The sequence below is a fragment of the Elephantulus edwardii genome, unplaced genomic scaffold (assembly GCF_000299155.1).
Source record: "Elephantulus edwardii isolate Elephantulus edwardi_28Jun2011 unplaced genomic scaffold, EleEdw1.0 scaffold00119, whole genome shotgun sequence".
NCBI lineage: Eukaryota > Metazoa > Chordata > Mammalia > Macroscelidea > Macroscelididae > Elephantulus > Elephantulus edwardii.
The window spans coordinates 10,105,491-10,126,386 of record NW_006399869.1 but is presented as its reverse complement, the minus strand read 5'-3'; the positions used below and the strand labels follow the sequence as shown (position 1 = coordinate 10,126,386).

The following is a 20,896-nucleotide window of genomic DNA, read 5'->3' as shown; positions in this document are numbered from 1 at the left end:
ACTCAGCATAATGTCCTCCAGGGTCACCCATTTTGTATAATATTTCATGAGTTCCTTGTTTTTTAATGCTGCATGGTTTGCCATTGTGTGAATATATCATAGCTTCTCTATACATTCGTTCGTTGATGGGCACTTAGATTGTTTCCAACTCTTTCCTATTATGAACAAAGCTGCAATAAACATGGGTGTGCATATATTGCTTGGGTGGCGGTTGTGGTTTCTTTAGGATATATTCCCATTAGTGGAATTGCTGGGTCCAATGGTCTTTTCTATTTGCAACTTTTTGAGAAAGGGTCATACTGCCTTCCATAATGATTGTGCAATTTTCCACTCCCACCAGCAGTAAATAAGGGTCCCGGTTTCTCCACAGCCTCACCAACATTTGTTGTTTGCTGTTCTGTTGAATTTTGCTACTCTTACTAGGGTGAAATGATATCTCATTGTTGTTTTGATTTGCATCACTCTTAGAGCTAGAGATTTTGAGCATTTCTTCATGTATGTGTTTGCCATCTGAATGTCTTCTTTGGTGAAGTGTCTGTTCATATCCTGTGTCCATTTTGTAACTGGGTTGTTTCCCTTTATCTTGTTGTGGTGTTTGAGTATTCTATAAATTCTAGATATAAATCCCTTATCAGATGGGTTATTACCAAATATTTTTTTCCCAGTCTGTGTCTTCCCTTTTTACCTTATTGGAGAAGTTTTTGGATGTGCATAGGGATTTGATTCTTAGAAGATCCCATTCCTCTATTTTATCTCTCCTGGTTGTAGGTTTTTCAGGATCCTAGACGACTGTTCCTGTTGTGGATTAGGGCTTCTAGAGTTCTTCCAAACTTTTCTCTAATGAAGTTTGTAGTCTTTAGTTTTAGTCTTAGGTCCTTGATCCACTTTCAGTTGGTTTTTCTGTATGGTGTGAGGTGTGGGTCTTGTTTGAGTTTTCTGCAGATATTTTTCCAATTTTGCCAACACCATTTGTTACTTGTTTCCCCAGTTAATTGATTTAATATTTTTGTTGAAAATCAGATATCCATAGGTAGATGGGCTGGTTTCTGGGTTCTCAGGGAGTTTTTTTGTTTTTGGTTTTTTCGGAGGGGGGGGTTGTTTGTTTTGTTTTTTAAATGCTTGCAATGTGGACATGCATGGGAACCTGAATTGAAAACCATAAAGCCTTGGTTTTCCTTCAAGAATTGGGTCTGCCACTTCACTCAAGCTCCAGCCGTCTCACTCCCTTCTGCTTGAGCTTGAGGGGTCCTACGTGGTCCACACAGCAGTGAACCCCACAAAGTACCTCACTCAAATTTCAGTTTTCCTGCACATTCCCCACAGCTTGCTCCTGGCAGCTTGCTCCCAGCGGCTCTGCTCCAGGTTCAGCTCTGCTCCTGGTCTGGCTCTGTTTTTCTTTAACTTTTAAATACATCTTTTTATGTATTCACTTACTCATTTCCATAATTTCAGAACTAAGTCATAGATGACCTCTAACAAGTTTTCAGAGGTTATAAACCCGACAAGAGGAAATTGTTCAGCTTTCTTTCTTGGAGAAGCTGGTGGATTTCAACTACCTATCTTTGGATTGGCAGCATAGCTTCTTACCCATTGTTGTTGTTGTTGTTGTTGTTAAATGCCGTCAAGTCGCAGATGACTCATAGCGACACTGTGAAGGAGAGTCCTCAACGCTTGGGTGTCTTTCATCCTCTCTCAAGGTTCACAGGGTTTCCGGAGGCAAGCTATTATGGAAGTGGATGCCATTCCTCCCCTAAAATTCCCTTTTATATTTATGTTAGATGCTGTCTAGTCAAGTACAACTTCGAGTGACCATGTGAATAACAGATCTGAACCGTGATCTATCCTGTACCATCTCTCTCACATCTCTCACACACTTAAGCCCATTTCTGCACTCACACTGCCAGTCTATCTTATTGAGGGTCTTCCTCTCTTTTGCTTACCCTCCACCTTTGTAAGCATGTTGTACCTTTTCAAGGAATAGCCTCTCCTTGCATAATATGAGACAAAGTTTCACCATCCTTGCCTTTAGGAGCAGTCTGACTGCACTTTTCCAAGGCTTAGCCTTTTTTGGTATATTGGGGTTTTTTTTTAGCAGTCCATAGGATATTAGGTGCTGTTCTCTAACACAACAACTCAAACACATCAATTCTTCTGTCATATTTTATATAGTAACAAATTTTAAATACACAGTGTGTTTTTCTATATAATCTATAGGCTTTATTTAGGTAATTGTGTCGTGAAACATTACCACATAATTTAGTAGCATATTAAGATTATCCTTAATTTGATACTGTATCATTATTATATGAAAAAATAGTGACTGGGTATATTTGGAACTAGAAACATTTTTGCCTGTACTGAATAATTTATGTAGTATTTTTAGTGATATCGGATTATTAACTATTAAGAATATTGATATCGTCAAATACTGCATGGTGCCACTGTTGTAAAACAGAACTGACCTTGGGGTAGGGGGGAGACTGAGAAAGATGGGTTCAATAATGTATACTGCATTGAAACAGATGAGGGAGAAAACTGTTTAAAAGGGATATGTGATTAGGTATTTTTGTCATGCCAGGAGTCTAGAGCGAAGACTACATGGTGAAGTGGACCTGGGGGAGGGTTTGTAAAATGATGAAAGAATTTTTCTTTTACTTTTCCAAGAGATGAGTGTACTACAGGGGAGGGTTGGGAGGGGAGAAAAGTGTAACAATGAATGAATGGAAATCCAAAGTCTCTGTAAATTTTTACTGAAATTAATAATAAATTTAAATTCAAAAACAAAAAACAAACAAAAAGAATATTGATATGTATCTTTTAACATCGCCAGACACCTGTGAAATAGAATGTTATTTGGTCATAATTCAGACACTTGTGTCTGTGGTGCACAAGACTGCTCTATGCTTGCTTGGCCCAGGCAGCTCTGTAGGGGTTACCTCAATTGAGAGCTCAGTCAGGTCCCACCCACCTGTTACTCTTTTCTCTTCTCAGTCAGATGCAGGGAAGGCCAATTTGCTCATGGGAACTTGCCAGGGAAAGGGACATTGCAGATCAAGGGGATGATGACTACTGAGGACACATACCTTCCCTTCTGCACTCTATGGGGCAGCACTCAGCAAAATTCAGAGACTAGATTCAGGAACTCAGGGAACTAAGGTTGGTGTTTTGGTCTTGGGCCTGTATCTACACACACTATGTGGCTTGTTGGCTATGCAAGGCACTGACCAATGTGGGACTCCAAATAAAGAAAAAGGTCTGGTGTCGTGCCTTGAACTGCATACTCAGATATTAACATATCTAAAAAAAGTCTTAAAAATAATTTTTTAGATATGTTAATAATAACTTTTTAATAAAATAATTCAGAGAAATAATGGACTTACAAAGTAAGAAATGTATAGGTTAACCTGTCATTTTATAAAGGAGGAAAATTTAGGATATGAGAGTGGTTCACTTGGTTTAATGGCAGTATTGCTATCAGTTGTAGTCGACTCTGGTACGTAACCAACAACAACAACAACAACAAAAACATACCACCATCACCTAGAGTTTTAAAAACAACAGGAGAAAATTTTTTTAATATATTTTTATTAAAGATAAGAGTTTTTAAAGATAATGATTACTGATACTGTTTCTGTTGACAGGAGGAAAGAGCAGATTTGGGTAAGAGGCCAGATACATTATGAGAGCAAATTATGGTTACCAGTTTTCTAGGATTCTCTTTTAGGTTTAGATTCTCAGTGTCAGAGAGAATAGCCCTGTCTGGCCTTAAAATGACCCTACAGCTAGAGCAATCTAGTAAAATAGTATGTTTGTGCTAACTAGTACAAACTTCTTAGGAAGAATGGTTTACATGTTCATTTAAATTACTTTGGACTTAAGAAAAGGAGTTGGTTATAGCCTTCTCAAAAAAACTTAGTGTGAAAACTTGAAAAATATAAACACATTTTCTGATGAAAGACATATTGAAGTTTAGCAGATTACTTTATAGAAGAAGATGAATACGCAATTTATACTCTGCAGTGTTTTTCTAGTTTGTCATTGGTTGTGATCCCTTTCTCTATTTGAGGTGTTCTAAAACTTCACCCTACTTGAATTGAACAGAAAGACATTCATACTGATTACCTTTTACTTTCATTATTTTTAAACTTTTGTTACTAATTTGAAAGCATTGTGTTGAAATTTTCCTGTCAATACATGACTGGAACTTAAGAATTTGAATTCTTCCTAGCCCTTTAAAAAGTAAAGGGTAAAGAAAATTTCTCCTTTGTTTTTGTATACTTTTTGTATAGTTGGGGTTTTTTTTTTTGTTTTTAATTTTTAGATTTATCTTTAGGATTGCCTTAAATTTATAAATTAGATTTCTTAAATCTCTGGAGTTATCAACATTGATTTTTTTCTTTTTTTCTAGTTTTGGGAAGCGTTCTGCAGGAAGCTTTAGGCGTGGCTGTGAATGCATTGTTTTAGAACCTTCTGAGATGATTGTGGTAAGGATACTGCTGTGTGAAGATGCCACCTTTTCACCCCATTTTAAAAAATAAAGACTTGAATAAACAACATCATTTTTGTAGTGTTAGATACCATTCCCATTATGAATTTGAAATAATAACTATATAGTGTAATTAAATGGAAGATTTAAAAATGGCCAAGTGAAAGACTTTTAAAAATGGGCAAATGAAATTTGAGGGAGAAATATTGAATTGTAACATTTTAACTCTCCAGATAGTAAAGTGAAAGAGTAATGGCGAATGAAATACAGTAGTGTGTTTTCAGGAATCAATTAGTATGAAAAATTAATTTATTTAAGTAATTGAAGAAATAATTTCAGGCCTGATGCTCAAATTGACATCTTTATTATTTTTTAATTAAATTGTATGATATTTAAAAGACATAAAACAGACTGTATCCAAATTAAATAGCAACGTTGTTTTATTGAAACTTTAAAAAAGTTATTTCTTATTGTGTAAAATAATTGTACAATAGAATATTATACACTCCTTTTTAAAATTGGAAACAAAAAGTATTATGAAGGGAAGGGAAGGGGAGAAGGGGAAGGAAGAAAATGTGCAACAATGGAAAAAAGATTTAAATAAAACATTTTCTGTTATAAAAACCAATGCAGTAGGAGATTGGAAGAGGAGATTTTGAGAATTTTGAGTGTTTTGAGTTGATATGGATACTCTTTTTCTCTGCCACCCCATATTGTAAGCTATATCTTATACAATAAAAAGTGGTCCAGTATAGCTAATGATGAAAGGTATTTGTTTTGTCTCAAAGCTAACCCTCCAGAGGGTTTCAAGAGATTTAAATCATATGGGAAGAGATTACCCATCTTTCTCCCTCAGAATTTGAATCTAGGCCTGTTTTCAAAGAAGATTTCAAAGAAGTTCTTTCCTATGATGCTGGAGAGGAAATTCCATCTGAGAGAACTTCCTCATTGAAGTTAGTGAAATTTCTGAATAAAATTTACTCTAAGAGGGAGAAAGTGAAATGGAGGGAGAATTAAGAATTGAACAAAAGATAGTTGGATACACAGGACTTTACAGTAGCAGTGTATACCACATTTTTTAGGTCTTTGCTGCAGATTGTGACTTCTGATAATACTATAGTTGGATTCTTGAAAAGTTTTTTGATATTTAAAATACGTTAAGTGGTTTGCATTAGATAATATTACAAAAACTCCTAGAATTGCTAGTGTAAGAAATAACAATCTTTTGAGAGTAATCATATATATATTTGACTTAAAAGAACTTTTGTTCTTTGTTATTATTCCATTCATCATTTTTCTAAAATGTTTAGAAATGTTTCTAAAATAGCACTATTTATTTAAAAAAAAAAAAACCACAAAATTTAAAACACAAACATAAAGCCACAAAAAGAAAGAAGGAAGAGAAACCCTTAGATAATCTAAAAGCCAAACTAGGAATTTTACATGAGTCATTTGGGATTTGAGATCCTTTTTTTCCTTTTCTGCCCCTACAGATTTACTTATACACATCAAATACTTGTGCTTTTACTTAGGACAATATGGCAGTTCCTTTCACATGAATTTGTGTCCTGTGAGATCTTTTGTGGGGGTAAAAAAAAAAATAAATCAGTGCGAAGACTCGTGAAACTACCCTTCTCTTTGAAATTACAGAAAATTCAGAATTTCCCATATTGTCTTAAGTGGAACTGAAAATGCTTCTTCATAAAAGAAAAGTTACTCAAAACCAGTTCCAAGGGAAGTCAGGCACACTTAATGTCTGGCTAGATATTTTGTCCACAGATGTCTTTTTACAAATGAATCGATATAGTTTATCTGTAAGTTTTTTTTGTATGCCTAATGTTAATATGGAATGCTGTGATTGGAGAAATGAAAGGGTTTGTTTTTTTTCTAATATAAATCCTATTTTAGGTGGACTATATGGATGAAAATGAAGAATACTTTCAACGTCAAGCGTCTCATCGGCAGTCTCGGAGGAGATTTAGAAAAATCAACCAAAAGGGGGAAAGACAAACAATTATTGACACTGTGGATCCTTATCCTGTGGGTAAACCACCTTTGCCTAGAGGCTACCATACGGTAAGTTACAAAAGCATAGTATTTTTATTTATCATTAGTTTTTGTTGGAGATTTTGTAAAAATATATATTTCTCCATTTTTAATGAATAATTAAAGTGCTGCTTTTGCTTGAAGCAGATTAAAAGCATTGGCATAGATGACATTGAAAGACGTTATTGTTTGCTTTTTGAGGATCAGTTTTGCGATTGGTTTGTAAAATTGCAGTTGAAATCTTTTAAATTCTTAAGGTAAAGTTTTATTTCTCTAAAGTGGTTTTGTATTTTACCTGATTTATAGTTAAAAAGTAGGAATATTAAAGTTAAATAATAATTTTTGTGGATTTTCATGTCACTGAGGATTTATTTTTTATTACTTTTAATATAATGAAGTGAGGTAAAAATAATTTGAAAGTGTGCTCTTTAATATTCACATAATTTTGAGTTATTTCTAATTGAGTCAAAACCAAATTGATTAAGGAAATTAGATACAGATAGATCATGATTTGTGTAAGACTTTGGTTAAGACTATTTTATTTTAGAGCCATGGTCTTTTCTGCATAGATATACTATGCTGTTTTCATCTTATAGCTATTCCAAATTACTTTATCCCCCAAAATTACAAATAAGTCCCATTCCTTAATTTTTCTTTAGGTTTAATTTGCATGAAATTCACAACAATTAAATATGTTTTGTATCTACCATCAGCAGAAGGTGTCTTACTATACATAGTAAGCAATGTACCTTTTAATGCATTAAAAAACATTGAAGGACCACTTCAGATACACTGAATCAATTATTATTAAGCATAATAACATAGTGATTATAATGTTGAGTAGTGCTTCTTTGTTACTACAAAACTGTTGCATGTGCCCCAAATTTTTAATATAATTGGCTTTGAAGGGTTGATTCTTATCTATGGGTAAGTAAAGTTGGCGAGTTAACACTTGGAGATATAAAATTTAAATATATGAATATGTTCCCTATTTTCAATGCAAAACAGCTTAAATTTATGGTAGTTTCATAATAAAGTGAAAGATGGGTTCTATATGCAAAGAGTATCATTAAATGATTAGTAATGAAATTAATAGTCAAAAATGTGGAAAAATGGATAAATATTTTACATTCTTATTTCTTCTTATTCTTATCTATCCTCTCCTTGTGAATAAGTATAAATACAAAAGAAATGTATTTAAATTGAAATTATTAACTTGATTGTTAATAACTTTGATAGATATTTTATACCTACATTTCTTATCTTTGCAAAAGAGCTCTTGGCATTTGAATATTTAATACATTTTTGACCACCAGCTCTCTGCCTACTCCCCTGCTACCATGCACTGTTTTAATCTAACATGAATTTCATAGTTGAATCATTCCATTGAGCTCATTTGAAGAGGGTTGCTTTTTACTCATCACAAAGACAGCTTTGTTTGTCTGTTGGAGAGACTTGGTTTTTTTTTTTTTTTTTAAAAGACACGTATGAAAGGTTTTTTTGTTAACATTGTCTATAAAGGAAGGTAATATTTTTAGTGTTGATGCAGCCTAATAGAAAAAGGAAATAAGTATTAAAAATAGTCATTCATGTTCATAGTTCCATATTCAATGTGATATTTTACCCTAATAGTAATAATATTATTTTTTTTTTTATTTTTTGGAACGGTTTTCCAATTCAGTAAACATACTGAGATAGAGGGAGTGTGGATTATGTAAAATTTTGTGTTAATATTGATTGGTTTAATTTTATAATTGTATCTATCACATGTAATTGGAAGTGAGCATTTCTTAAGCCTTTCTTTCTTCACCCCCATCTTTTTTCACTCCTTGAGTGGAAAGCTTCACTTACCATTTTTAAAAGTTCTCTTTCAGGCTCTGACTTTATTTAAAAAATAAATAAATAAAAGAGTGGTGGTTTTTAAAAAAATGATTATTACATGATTCTTTTTTAAAATGTCAACAGATCCTTTTTGTTTTTAAATATTTAGTACTAGAATGAACATTTAAACCTCATTACTAATTATATAGTCTTTTACTAAGATGTAACATGTTGGCATTAATTTTACTAAATGAATTAACATTTGCAACATCATGATCATAATGAAATATATTGAATCCTTTTCTTTTTGTGAAAATGATATTTTAATTGTATTTACATATTATATTATTGAAATACATATTAGGACAAGAACAAGAATTTTTGTGTGTGCTACCTGACAAAAAGAATTAAATGGAAATTATTTGTCTTCATAGTCCTTAAGTCTTATTTATTTATCCTTAATAGAGATTATTTGTGTGAATAAAATGGGTAGCAGATCAAGATTGAGGGTGAGAGGTTTATTGAAAAGAATTGTGTGATTGGTCATACTTTACTGGTGATTTTAAATGATTACAAATAGATTTCAAATGCATGGCCAAAGAACACAGAAGTACATACATATCACCAATTCTGTATGATAATTTTTAACCTAATTTTAACATTATCTTCGTTTTGGCAGATGTACTATAGCATGTCTGATAATGTTCATCTTTTCCTTTCCTCCTTTATGGCACTCATTTCATTTTGGCTCAAAGGAATGCACTAAATCTCAGGTAATTTGTGTGTGGTCTCCTAATCCTAACCCAAGTTTATTTGTGATTTTGCATTGTAACTAATGGGTTTACAATATTGATGTGTTTTGCTTGGTCTTTCGTTTGTATTTTGCACCGTTTTAGTAAAATTTCTTAAACATCAAAACTGTCAGTGGTAAACTAGTTGACTAGATGGTGGCAGAAGTGGCTTAGTTTATAAAGATTGAGGGAGGAACTGCCTACGTTTGAAGAAAGAAATGGAGCCTACTTATTTCTAAGGATGTAATGAACACTGTTTCTTACTAACTTGCATTGCATATAAATGGAAGGAAAATGACACACATAGTGGACTTTTATTGCTTTTTATGTAAAAGCTTATAGGAAATTTACTAGATGGGTACCTTTTAATGCTACTAATAGAAAGTCTTTGATAGCATATTGAGAGACCATTGGTAAAATAGTAGTTACAAGAGAGATTTAGTCAAAAAAGAAATAATTTATAATCTCTTTCATTTTCTTATTTGTGCTAATTTATTTTAAACCAAATTTTATGCTTTTATTTCATTCTATATATTAATCATGAGGCCTATAATTCTTGCTGATTTCTTTGCACAAATACATGCTAATTTATGAATTTTTCTTTTAAATTTTATTTTTGTTTTTTTCTTCCATTTACATTGTGTTTCTTATAATCATTCCTGTGAATGGAGTCTTATAAAATTAATCACCACTGATCCATGCCCACCATCACCCTACCTCCTCAGATCCTTGCTGGATCTTTCTGAATAAATTACAATTTTTAATGTAACTTTTTGGAAGTAGTAGGAATTAATAATTAGAGGAAGAAAATCTGAATTTTCTGTGGGAGCTAACTAGTTAAATAAATGAGTAAATTTTAATAATTGCTTTTTAAATTTTAAAGTAGTCTTTCAACATTTAATTCACTTTAGAGGAAGTCTGCCTAAAATATATGTTCAGCTATTATAATCTTGTCTAAAACCATGATCTATTTGTGAAATTTTTCAAACTCAACTTCATGCCTTATACAAGAAAATATGCATTAAATTACCATAGGTAGTATGACTGTTATGTTGTCTTTTAGAAGCACTGTTAGTTTTTAAATTATACAATCTTGAAAAAATGAAAAAGAAAAAAATCCACTCTGAAATAGATTTTTATCAGGAAAGGAGAAATTTTAAAAAATGCATAACTTCCTATTTTAAAAGATGAAATGCTATTTAATTAATTCTCTGTTCTTTAACATGAGAAAAACTACTCATTAGTTTCATTCCCCCTTAGAAGTAGAAATTGAATTTAAAATGTGTACCAAATCATGATGTGTACATTATATACATTTTTAAAAGTTAGATGCAATTGCAGTAATTTAAACCATGTTATGATGATTTTCTTCAGAAACAGAAATAGTGTACGAAAAGTGTTTTCTGGACTTTTTTCTCCCCAAAGCAAGTGTGCGAAGTTCGTACAGAGAATAAGCATTTTAAAATGCAGTGAGAAGGGAACATTGGAGATAGTTTTCATTCGCATTTTCTTGCATTTTGAAGAGTTAGGTTGAGACTTTTTAAGGTTGTCAGAAAATAGGATAAAACAGGAAATTTCAGTCTTGCGATATGTAACATGTATAGGTGTGTCATCAGTAATACCCCTAATGGAGAATGAATGATTTGATATCAATTTCTAAAGACACTGGTTTGTTATTTTATACAGTTCAGAAAGAGTAGGGACTAAAAAGCCCTGTGTTTAATTTTATCTGTAATTCAGGGCCATTTCGACTTTCATGGGTAAATTTATTCTAGTCGTTGTTTAAGTTGGGAAATCTGAGTTACATAAACAAGATAGCACGAAAACACACTGCCATCGAATTGAGACCAACTCATAGTTGACCCTCATTTGAGTTTCTGAGGCTGTATGTCACACAAGAGAATATTGCCTATTTTTGTATTTGAACTGCCATAGAGGCACTTCCCTTTGGGTTAGAGGCAGAACACCTTATAGACTATGTCAGTAGAGTTCCCTAATAAAAATGGCTATTGTAGTTGTTATGGATATTTGAGTCAGAAACAACTCACAGCTGAATCTCCAGTGGATTTTCAGAGGCAGTAGATCCTATGGGAAGATACTACCCATCTTTCTCCTACAGAGCATCTGGTGGATTTGAGCCACATGTCTTTGGGTTGGCAAACCCTTTACTAAGCCACCAGAATTCCCTAGAGAGATGAGGAAATAAAACTTCAAGAAAGATTGGAAATCTAACCTTAGCTTTTCCTTGTTAATATCATGTGGTAACCTTTTCAACCTATATGCAGAACAGATTATCCGGGAGGCTGGGCTCTATGAGGAGAAATGTGGGGTCAAGATTTGTGGACGAATTATCAAAAATCTGCGTTATGCGGATGACACAACCCTGCTTGCTGAAACTGAGGAGGACCTGAAGCGCCTGCTGCAGAGTGTCAAGGACTGCAGCCTACAATATGGATTGAGGCTCAATGTCAAGAAGACAAAGATTCTCACCACTGGACCAATTGGCAGCATCAGGATGGATGGTGAAGAGATTGAGATTGTACACAGCTTTAGTTTGCTTGGCTCCATAGTCAACAGTCTTGGTACCAGCAGCCAGGAAATTAAAAGGCGCATTGCCATGGGAAAGTCTGCTGTTAGTGACCTCTCCAAAGTGCTGAAGAGCAGTGGTGTCTCTCTGGAGACTAAGGTGCGTCTGATACAGGCCATGGTCTTCGCAGTCACCTGTTATGCATCAGAGAGTTGGACAATGACCAAGGAGGATAGAAGGAGAATTGATGCCTTTGAGCTGTGGTGCTGGAGAAGAGTATTGAGAATACCATGGACTGCTAGGAAAACAAACAGATTTGTCCTGGAGAGGGTTAAACCGGGTGGCTCCTTGGAGGCAAGGATTCTGAGGCTCCGTCTAACTTACTTTGGACATGTTGTGAGGGGAAGACCGGTCCTTAGAGAGGGACATCATGCTTGGGAGGGTGGAGGGACGGGGCAGGAGAGGAAGGCCCTCTATGAGGTGGATTGATTCAGTGACTGGGATAATTGGGATGGGAGTGTCAGAGACAGTGCGATTGGCACAGGACAGAGCAGAGTTTAGGGCTGTTGTACATAGGGTCGCTATGAGTCGCAGGCGACTCGACGGCACATAACAACAACAACAACAAGATGATATATCCTGCTCTTTCTTTTATTCTTTTTTTCCCCCTGTAAATAAATGAAAGTAAACTCCCAACTCTCTCACTCCTCCACTTCATAATCTTTTTCCAGTTTGGTGGGAGCTAAATTTTACAGAGAGATACTAGACTGAAGACCAAATTGTGAATTTATATGTACCAAACTGGCATTTCAAATATTTTCAGTCTTGCAAAGGTGGCAAAATTACGATTTTCAAATTACTTGATTTCTTATTGACTCTATAGCCTCACCCCTACTCAACCAAAAAAGGACGATTATACTTATATTTATATATATTGTTGTTGTTACGTACTGTTGAGTCATAGCGACCCTTTGTACAACCACTTTGAACCCTGCTCTATCTTGAGCCAGTTTCATTGTCTCTGACACACCCACTCCTGTTACCTTAGTCACTGAGTCAATCCATCTCATCCAGGGTCTTCCTCTCTTGGACTGTCTCTCCACTCTTCAAAGCATGATTTCTCTCACCAAGGACTGGTCTCTCCTGGCAACATACCCAGAGTATGTCAGACAGAGCTTCAAAATCCTTGCCTCCAAGGATCAGCCTGTTTCACTCTCTCTAGGGTAGACCTGTTTGTTCTTTTAGCAGGCCATAGTATATTCAATACTCTAGCACCACAACTCAATGGCATCAGTTATTTTCCTGCCATCTTTAGTCATTGTCTCACTCTCTTATGCATAGCAAGCAATCCTGAAGACCATCGCCTGGATCAGGGGCACCTTAGTCTCTATAAAGACATCATTGGTCTTCAGTACTCTGCAGAGGTCCCTGACAGCAAATTTTCCCAATGCAGTTCATCTTTTGATTTCCTGGATGCTGGTACCAAGAGTGTTGACTGTGGAGCCAAGAAAGCTGAAGCTATTAATATATCTATATATCTGTATCTTTAATTTCTCTTAATTCACACTTATATAGCTATTAATTAGGATTTGGGCATATTTTAACATATAAGGTTTAGATTGATACAAAAATGTTTAAATTATATTTTTATTTATTGTTTAACATCCTCTCCACCAACTTTCTTTTCCCGCCCCAGACCTCCCCAAAATACATCCCTTGTTCCAGGTTGTTTTCATACATACAGTGCATAATCATATATTCCTTTCAGACAGTTCTTCCCCTCATCTGTTCTAGTGCAGTGGTCTGTTCCACTCTTTCCCTGTTCTCTCCCTGTCTCCTGCCCACTTTTCCAACCTCTCCACTCCCCATGCCCCATTCACCCCTGGCCACATGTCTGTCTTATTTTCTAACAGTGGTGCTATGCAGAATTGGCCTTTTTTGTGACTAAGGTATTTCACTCAACATAATGTCCTCAGGGCTCCTGTATGTTGTATAATGTTTTATGAGTTCATTATTTTTCAGTACCGTGTAATTGTATGAATGTACCATAGTTCTATGCGTTCGTTTGTTAATGGGCATTTGGGTAGCTTCCATCTCTTTGCTTATGTTAATAATGCAGCATTAAGCATGGGTGTACATACATCTGTTTGAATTGTGGTTCTGGTTTTTTTAGGGTATATTCCTATTAGTGGAATTGCTGGGTCAAATAGTATTTCTATTTCCAACTTTGAGAAAACTCTAGACTGGTTTCTATAGTGGCTGTACCATTTTGCATTCCCACCAGCAATAAGTAAGAGTTCCAATCTCTTTACAACCTTGTTAAATTTGTTATTTTGCTGCCCTGTTGAACTTTACTGTTGTTGCTTGGTGATGCAAATACTTTGAAATAATAAAAGCTTATTAGTCACATTAAAAGATAATTCCCATGTGTTTTAGTCGTAATCTTTATTATGATGTGGATGTATATTTCAGAGACTTAGTTACAATTATGCACAAAAATTACAAAATCTTATATAAAATTAAGTTCATGTAATAGAAATTGAATACACCATAATTTTATGGCAATTGAACATAAACATAATGCAAATCAGGTTAAGTTTTGGTTTTATTAAAATTTTTTTTGGCGAGGGGTAACCTGAAATAATCTAGCTCTGGTAATGTAGTCCATAGGGAGTTGTACGGTTAACCCATGGGTGACACCTCTTATGCAGTTGTTCTTCACCAATGGCTAACAATTTACAGTCTTAGAAACTCAGTGGGAGGGCTAACTATGAGTTAGTTCCGACTGGATGGCAGTTTGTATGTGTGTGTAATGTGTAAGAGAGAATCTATAAAATGTGGCATAAGTGTATATAAAATGGATTCATCTATGAAATTTGTGCAAAGTCACTTTTTTTGCAAAGTCTTATTTTTATAAGATTGTTCTTTAATAAAAGTTAAAAAAAATAATGATTTGGATTAAGTTGGTTTCATCAGTTAAAAACCCTTTGCTAGATTTGGTTAGTTCTAGAACCAAAACATTTTATAACATTAAATACTGTGCTTTTCATATTAGTTTGACATTAGACTTTGCGACTTGAAGTGTTGTCCTTAAATTAGAAAAAGCAAGTATTTTCATTATGGACCTTTGGTGGCCTGTGCTGTAGGAAGTTGTGCTGCTAACCCCCAAACTCCACCTATCAGGCAGTTCAGATGCACTAGCAGCTTTTTGTCAGAAAAATAGACATTGTGCAATTTATAGCCTCAGAATCCCAATGATGAGTCTGCTGTTAAGTCAGATCTGACTCAGCGGTAATGAGTTTAAATTTGAGTATTATTACTAGGTTATAATGTTGCCTTGTCGACAGTTATTATTACTCTTTTTGACTGAAGATTCCTTAGTTTAATTCAGTATTTGTTACTGAAGAGTAAGAGAAAGTTTTTGCGTAATAAAGTAATAACTTGGATATCTAGTCAGTTTTTTATTTGATATTTTATCTCATACTTTATATTTTATCACACTTTCCAATAGTTTACTCATTAAAAAGTGTTTATATACATTTTAAAAAATTAAAATAAAAAATAGCAACATCTAGGTATAGGTTAAGTTTCTCAGTTATTTTAATGTTTATTTTAAATTTAGCTATATCTTTTATTTTCTTATTTGAACCTAAAGTCTTTGTTACCTTTGTTATCAGCACCCCTCAGTGAATAATGATAGGTTGGGGATTTCACAGAGTTGTATATTATGATTCATTTGCCATAAGAAAAACAAAGAACTCAGTATTTTTATTAATTTAGTCAACGTTTATTGAGTGTTTACCATATTTCAGGTCTGTGTCAGATTCTAGAGCTATAAATGTCTACAAGACATATAGCATCTTTTCCCTGCTGTATTTTAGGGAAAATAGGCAAGTAGATGAGAAACTAAGATAGGAGGAAGTACTACAGAAGTACACAGGAAGATCACTGTTTTCCTGAATGTTGCTGTTATCTTGCTTTAAAGGAACATATTCTTAACAGAACTAACCAACTTTGTTTAGAGATCCCAAAATTGGGTGATAATATCATTTCTGGAAATCATGTTGAGAATATTGAACTTCATCATATTGACTGTATGAAACACCAGGAGACTGAAGCACAAGATATAATATGCTGAAATTTGTTTTGTGAAAAATATTCCTGGCTCACAATTGAATGGATTTCGTGGGTTAGCAGTAACAAGACAGAGATCACAGAACTTAATTAAAAGCCATGGCATTAAATTTAACACTATACAGAGAAAAAAAAAAAGAATGGAATAATCGCCAGAATTTGGATGATGTACTTTTCTCAAAAGGAAACAGAGAAACCCATAAGAATCTCACTACACTTTAGCCAAAGTTGACTCAGACTTGACCTTCGTTAGGTTACCATGTCTGTAAATCACACAGGAAGAGATTGTCTTTCTTCCAAGGAGCTACTCGTCGATTTGAACCCGTAGAGAAGAATGGCCTTTGGGTTAGTACAACTCTGAGCTTTAATGCCACCAGAGCTTCCCAAGTAGTATTTAGGAGGAAGACAAGTAGAAGTAATTATCATTTATAATAAAACTATAAATAGCGCTAACCCATTTATTTCAGATAATAATATTTGTGGACAATTATTTCTGTTCTAATAATTTTAAATTACTAGATATATCAATACAAATACTTGAGAGGTACTTGCAGACAGCAGATTATTCTCCCATCCTGGAAAGCCTAAGATTAAAGGAAAATTAAATTAAGCAGGAAAAAGTAGAAGAAAGGGAGTGTGAAGAGCATGTTACAAGTGTGACGTGTTAAAAAAAAATTACAAATTTTGCTAGATGCTGGTGTTTGTATACATGTCTGATGGTTTGTAACTGCATCAGTCTGAAAGAGAGGTGTCAAAAGAGAGTATCCTTTGCTTCTCATGCTCATTAACAGCAGGTTTACTGATTCCTCTTTATCTAGATCATGTTACATTTTAAAATCCTTTTGAAAGCTCCCAGTGGAAAGGTCTCTGAACAATAGGTGGACGCAACAGTACTGTGCCATATGTGCTGTAATTTCTGTAAAATGCAGCATGTGAAAGCTGCTGCAGTGGGCTCAGTCTTTCTTTGGGGGTACTGTTTCTCGTAGTTATAATCAGGTATTTATGGTGATTTAATTTATATGAATTGAGATTATACCATAAAGCATGCATAGAAATTGAAATGTAAATCAGGAAATAATTTAAAACAAAATGATCTTCTTCGCGCTATTAACAGCATGCATTGCAAATTCATACAAGGCAGTTGAGAATAGTATGCAGTGTGCTGTTTACCCAAGTTTCAGCTTCTGTTGGAGGATGTCTATTTTTATATATTACATCATCTCTGCTGCAGAACTCCGGTGTCCACTGGGATTTACTGTTCTTTCATTCCATTTGGAAAGAAAGCTTGTATTGATGTCATAATTGGATGTTTTTTTTGGTTGCACTTAGAAATGGAAAGTAATACGGGTGTTGTATAGCAAGTCATGCAATATTTGAAGCACTTTGTCAAAAAGATCACTGTCACATTGTCCGTCCTCTAAAGGGAGCATTAGTGGTCTCTTTGCCTGAACATGTTTTAAATGTACTTGGCTAACTTTCAGCTTTCAGTCACAATAGTAAAGATTTTTTTGCCTTGAACTGTTTTATTTCTTAACATGGGGTGTGGGTTTTTTCCCTTCCCTTGGTCATGCGATTTTGCATTACTACCTGCTGATTTGCAGAATGTCCCTTTGGAAATATCTACTTTGATGTTCAGAGCTCTTTCTTAATAGTGTTGAGTTGATAATTTTATGATTAAGTTATCAGTTGCGTATTGTCTATATTTACTCTTTGGTGATTAGAAATCTTGTCTTCTGAATTTCAAGCAAGTGTTAACACACTATTAACTGAAAATTTCTACAGCTGTAATTTTGCTGATCAATGGGAAAAATGCCAGCATTTTTTACAGTTCATAGCTGCTAGGTTCTATAACAGATGGTTGGAAGTATTTTATGTAAATCTATTTAAGTGATTTTTAAAAAACATATTAAATGCAGTGCATATGTGTGCATGAATGTGTTTATGTGTTGCTGTGTACAGTCAAGCCAGAACCAAATGACCCATAGCTGACCCCTCCAGTGGGTTTATGGAGGCAGTGAATCTTGCCTCTCAGAGCAGCTGGATTTTGAACCACATACTTTTGGGTTGACAACTAAATACCTTGTCACTAAGTCATCAGAGCACCCTGTCTATATATGTGTATTCTCCAAAAAATTTTGGTCATTATCCATGAAATCTTAATATTTACACTTTCAGCTAATTTGAATATGACTATTTTCACAGACATGCATAACATTTCTTGTGTTTTGAATATATTCATTTCAAAGAGAAGCCCAAAATTTCTTGGGTTCATAATTATACCTACAATGAAATAAAACTTTAAAGCTATCATGGGGAAATTGCAGAATCCGTTGGTGGTGGTGCGGAACTGTGCTATGTTTTTATGTATGTATTAATTTCTTATGGACTCCTGATTGAGATCAAGTAGCCATTCTAGGATTTAATTCCCTTCTTAAACATCCTACTCTCAACCAGAGGACAGGTAATAGCTTGATGTAATGTAAAATTTTGTAGTACTGGTCTTTAGGAGAAATAATGCAACAGCAGAATGGGGCCAAATATGGGTTGCAAGTAGCTCTATTAGCTAGTGGTAAGAAGCTGCGCTGGGTTTCTGAAGGCATGCAATTCAGATCTACCAGGTGCTCTGTGGGAAGATGGATAGTCTCCCCCTGTGTGATTAATAACTGCCTCTGAAAACCTGTTGGAGGGTTAGCTATGAGTCATTTCTAACTTGATGATACACAAAACAACAACAACAATAATTCAGATAAAGGGAGCTCTGATGCAGTAGTCCATAGGGTGTTGTGCTCCTAGGCCAAAGAACTTGTGTCTGTGGTGGAGTAAATCCATTGGAGTCTTGGAGGTGCAAAGATGGGCAGTCTCAGAAACCCTGTAGAGTGCCAACTATGAGCTTGTTCCAACTTGGTGGTATTGAGTATGTGTGAATTTGGATGAATGGTAGAGGAATTGAAAAGAGAAAGATTAAAGGAAGAATAAGAAAATATTCGAACTGTGTTGATTTTCAATCAGCTGTCTTACAGGATAGTCATGATGGTCAGTTACCTCTGGTTTTTGTCCAACCCACGAAGTACTTTTTGTTATGTTGTTAGGTATTTTTGAGTTGGTTCCATTTCATAGCCCTTTGTATAACAGAACAAATCATTACCTAGTCCTGTACCATCCTCAGAAATGTTGCTGTGTTTGAGTATATCTTTCCAGTAAGATGTAAGTCTATCTTATTGAGGGATTTTCCTATCTTTCTCTGACCCTCTACTTTTCCAAGCATGATATCCTTTTCTTGGAACTAGTGTCCCCTAATTATGCTTCTAAAGAGAACACATTTCTGGCAATCCTCTAAAATAGCTTCAATCTTGTGTGAATGTTTCTTTAGCTTATTATAATAGTGGCCTTATACTAGTAGTAGTCCTCCTACCACTGACTTACATCACCCAGCATAATGTACTCTAAATCAATCTATGTTGTGCCATGTTTCACAAATTCCATATCTTTTTTAGTGTTACATAAAACTCCATTGTGTGAATGTATTGTAGTTTGTTTAGCCATTCATCCATTGATGGATTATCTTCTCTTTGTTTCCATCTCTTTGCTGTTGTAAAAAATGCTTTGTTGCACTTAAATATACATGTATCCGTGTCATGGATTTTGTTTTGCTTTTTTTAAAAAAATGTATATATAGTAGCAGTTTACTTTTACACTTGTCTTTCAGCCTTTGGTACCAACAGTCAGGAAATTAGGAGGCACGTTGCACTGGGGAAAATCCATACTTAGATACCTCTCCAAATTATTGAGAAGTAATGATGTTAGTTTGAGGGCTAAGGTGTGTCTGATTCAGGCCACTGTCTTTCCAATCACTTGCTGTGCATCTGAGACCTTGACAGTGAATAAGAATGTTAGAAGAAGAATTGATACCTTTGAGCTGTGGTTTTGAAGAACACTCAACATCCCATGGAAGGCCAAGAGAACATACAGGTAGGTCTTGGAGATAGTGTACCAGAGTGCTCTTTGGAGGCAAGAATGAGACTTTACCTCACATACTTTGACCATATTGCTAGAAAAGGCTATTTCTTGGAGAGAGATATGATGGTGGGCAAGGTGGAGGATCGGCAAAGGAGAGGAAGACCCTCAACTGGCTGGATTGACACTGTAACTGCCGCAGTGGACTCTTGTGTGTCAGGAAGTGTGAGGATGTCGCAGGATAGAACAGGGTTCAATCTTTTGTTCATAGGGTTGCTATGAGTCATACTCAACTCAATAGCACCTAACAACAAGAAAGCACCAAACCACTTTCCACATTAGTTACATCTTCTTCAGCAATGCATGAAGAGTTCCACATTCTCCACACCCTTGCCAGCATTTGTTGTTTGCTGCTTTGGACTGCTATCTCATGGATATTGACTGAATTAAAGTAAAACTAACTTCTTGACAACATCAGTATTTTTTCCATTTATCATGATGTTCCTTACTGGGCTAGTTGTGAGAATTTTTGTTTTATCTTGTTTTGATCTTAATCAGCAGGTGCTTTAAGTCTTGTTTTCTTCCAGCAAGCAAACTTGTATTAGCTGAGATCACATGTCATTAATAAATCTTCTTCTAATTCTTGATATATGTTCTTTTTTGTACAATTTAGCTTCTTGGATTATTTGCTCAGCATACAGTAAGTATAGTAAATGTGTGCAATCCAGAAACACACCTTCCTTTCTTTAATCTGTGTAATAAATATCTGCTTCTGTTGTTTAATTGATTATATCTTGGTTTATGCACAGTTTTCCCATGAGCAAAATTAATTTTCTGGAATGTTCTTTCTTCACAGTGTGACCTATAATTTTTTATGATACACAAATTGAGTGCCTTTCCTTAAGTCAATAAAGAACAAGGAAATATCTTTTTAGTATTTTCTACTTTCAGCCAAGACATCAGCACTGATACCCCTCATTCCACAGCCTCTTCTGAATTCTGCTTGAATTTCTGGCACTTTCTTGTTGAAGTATTCCAATTTTAAATAATTTCAGAAAGAGTTTACTTGTGTGTGATATTAATGATTTTGTTTGATAATTTTTGCATTCTGTTGGATCAGCTTTCTTTGGAATGAGA

General features: G+C 34.7%; 1 protein-coding gene across 1 annotated transcript in view; it reads left to right on the top strand.

The window, feature by feature from the left end:
* The window catches only part of RAPGEF2 (Rap guanine nucleotide exchange factor (GEF) 2), a 219,579-nt gene that overhangs the window by 65,507 nt on the left and 133,176 nt on the right, over window positions 1–20,896 (top strand). Inside the window, exons 4-5 of the mRNA XM_006892776.1 lie at window positions 4,409–4,484; window positions 6,395–6,530. Coding sequence (XP_006892838.1) covers window positions 4,409–4,484; window positions 6,395–6,530 — 212 coding nt within the window. The remainder of the gene's footprint in view (window positions 1–4,408; window positions 4,485–6,394; window positions 6,531–20,896) is intronic.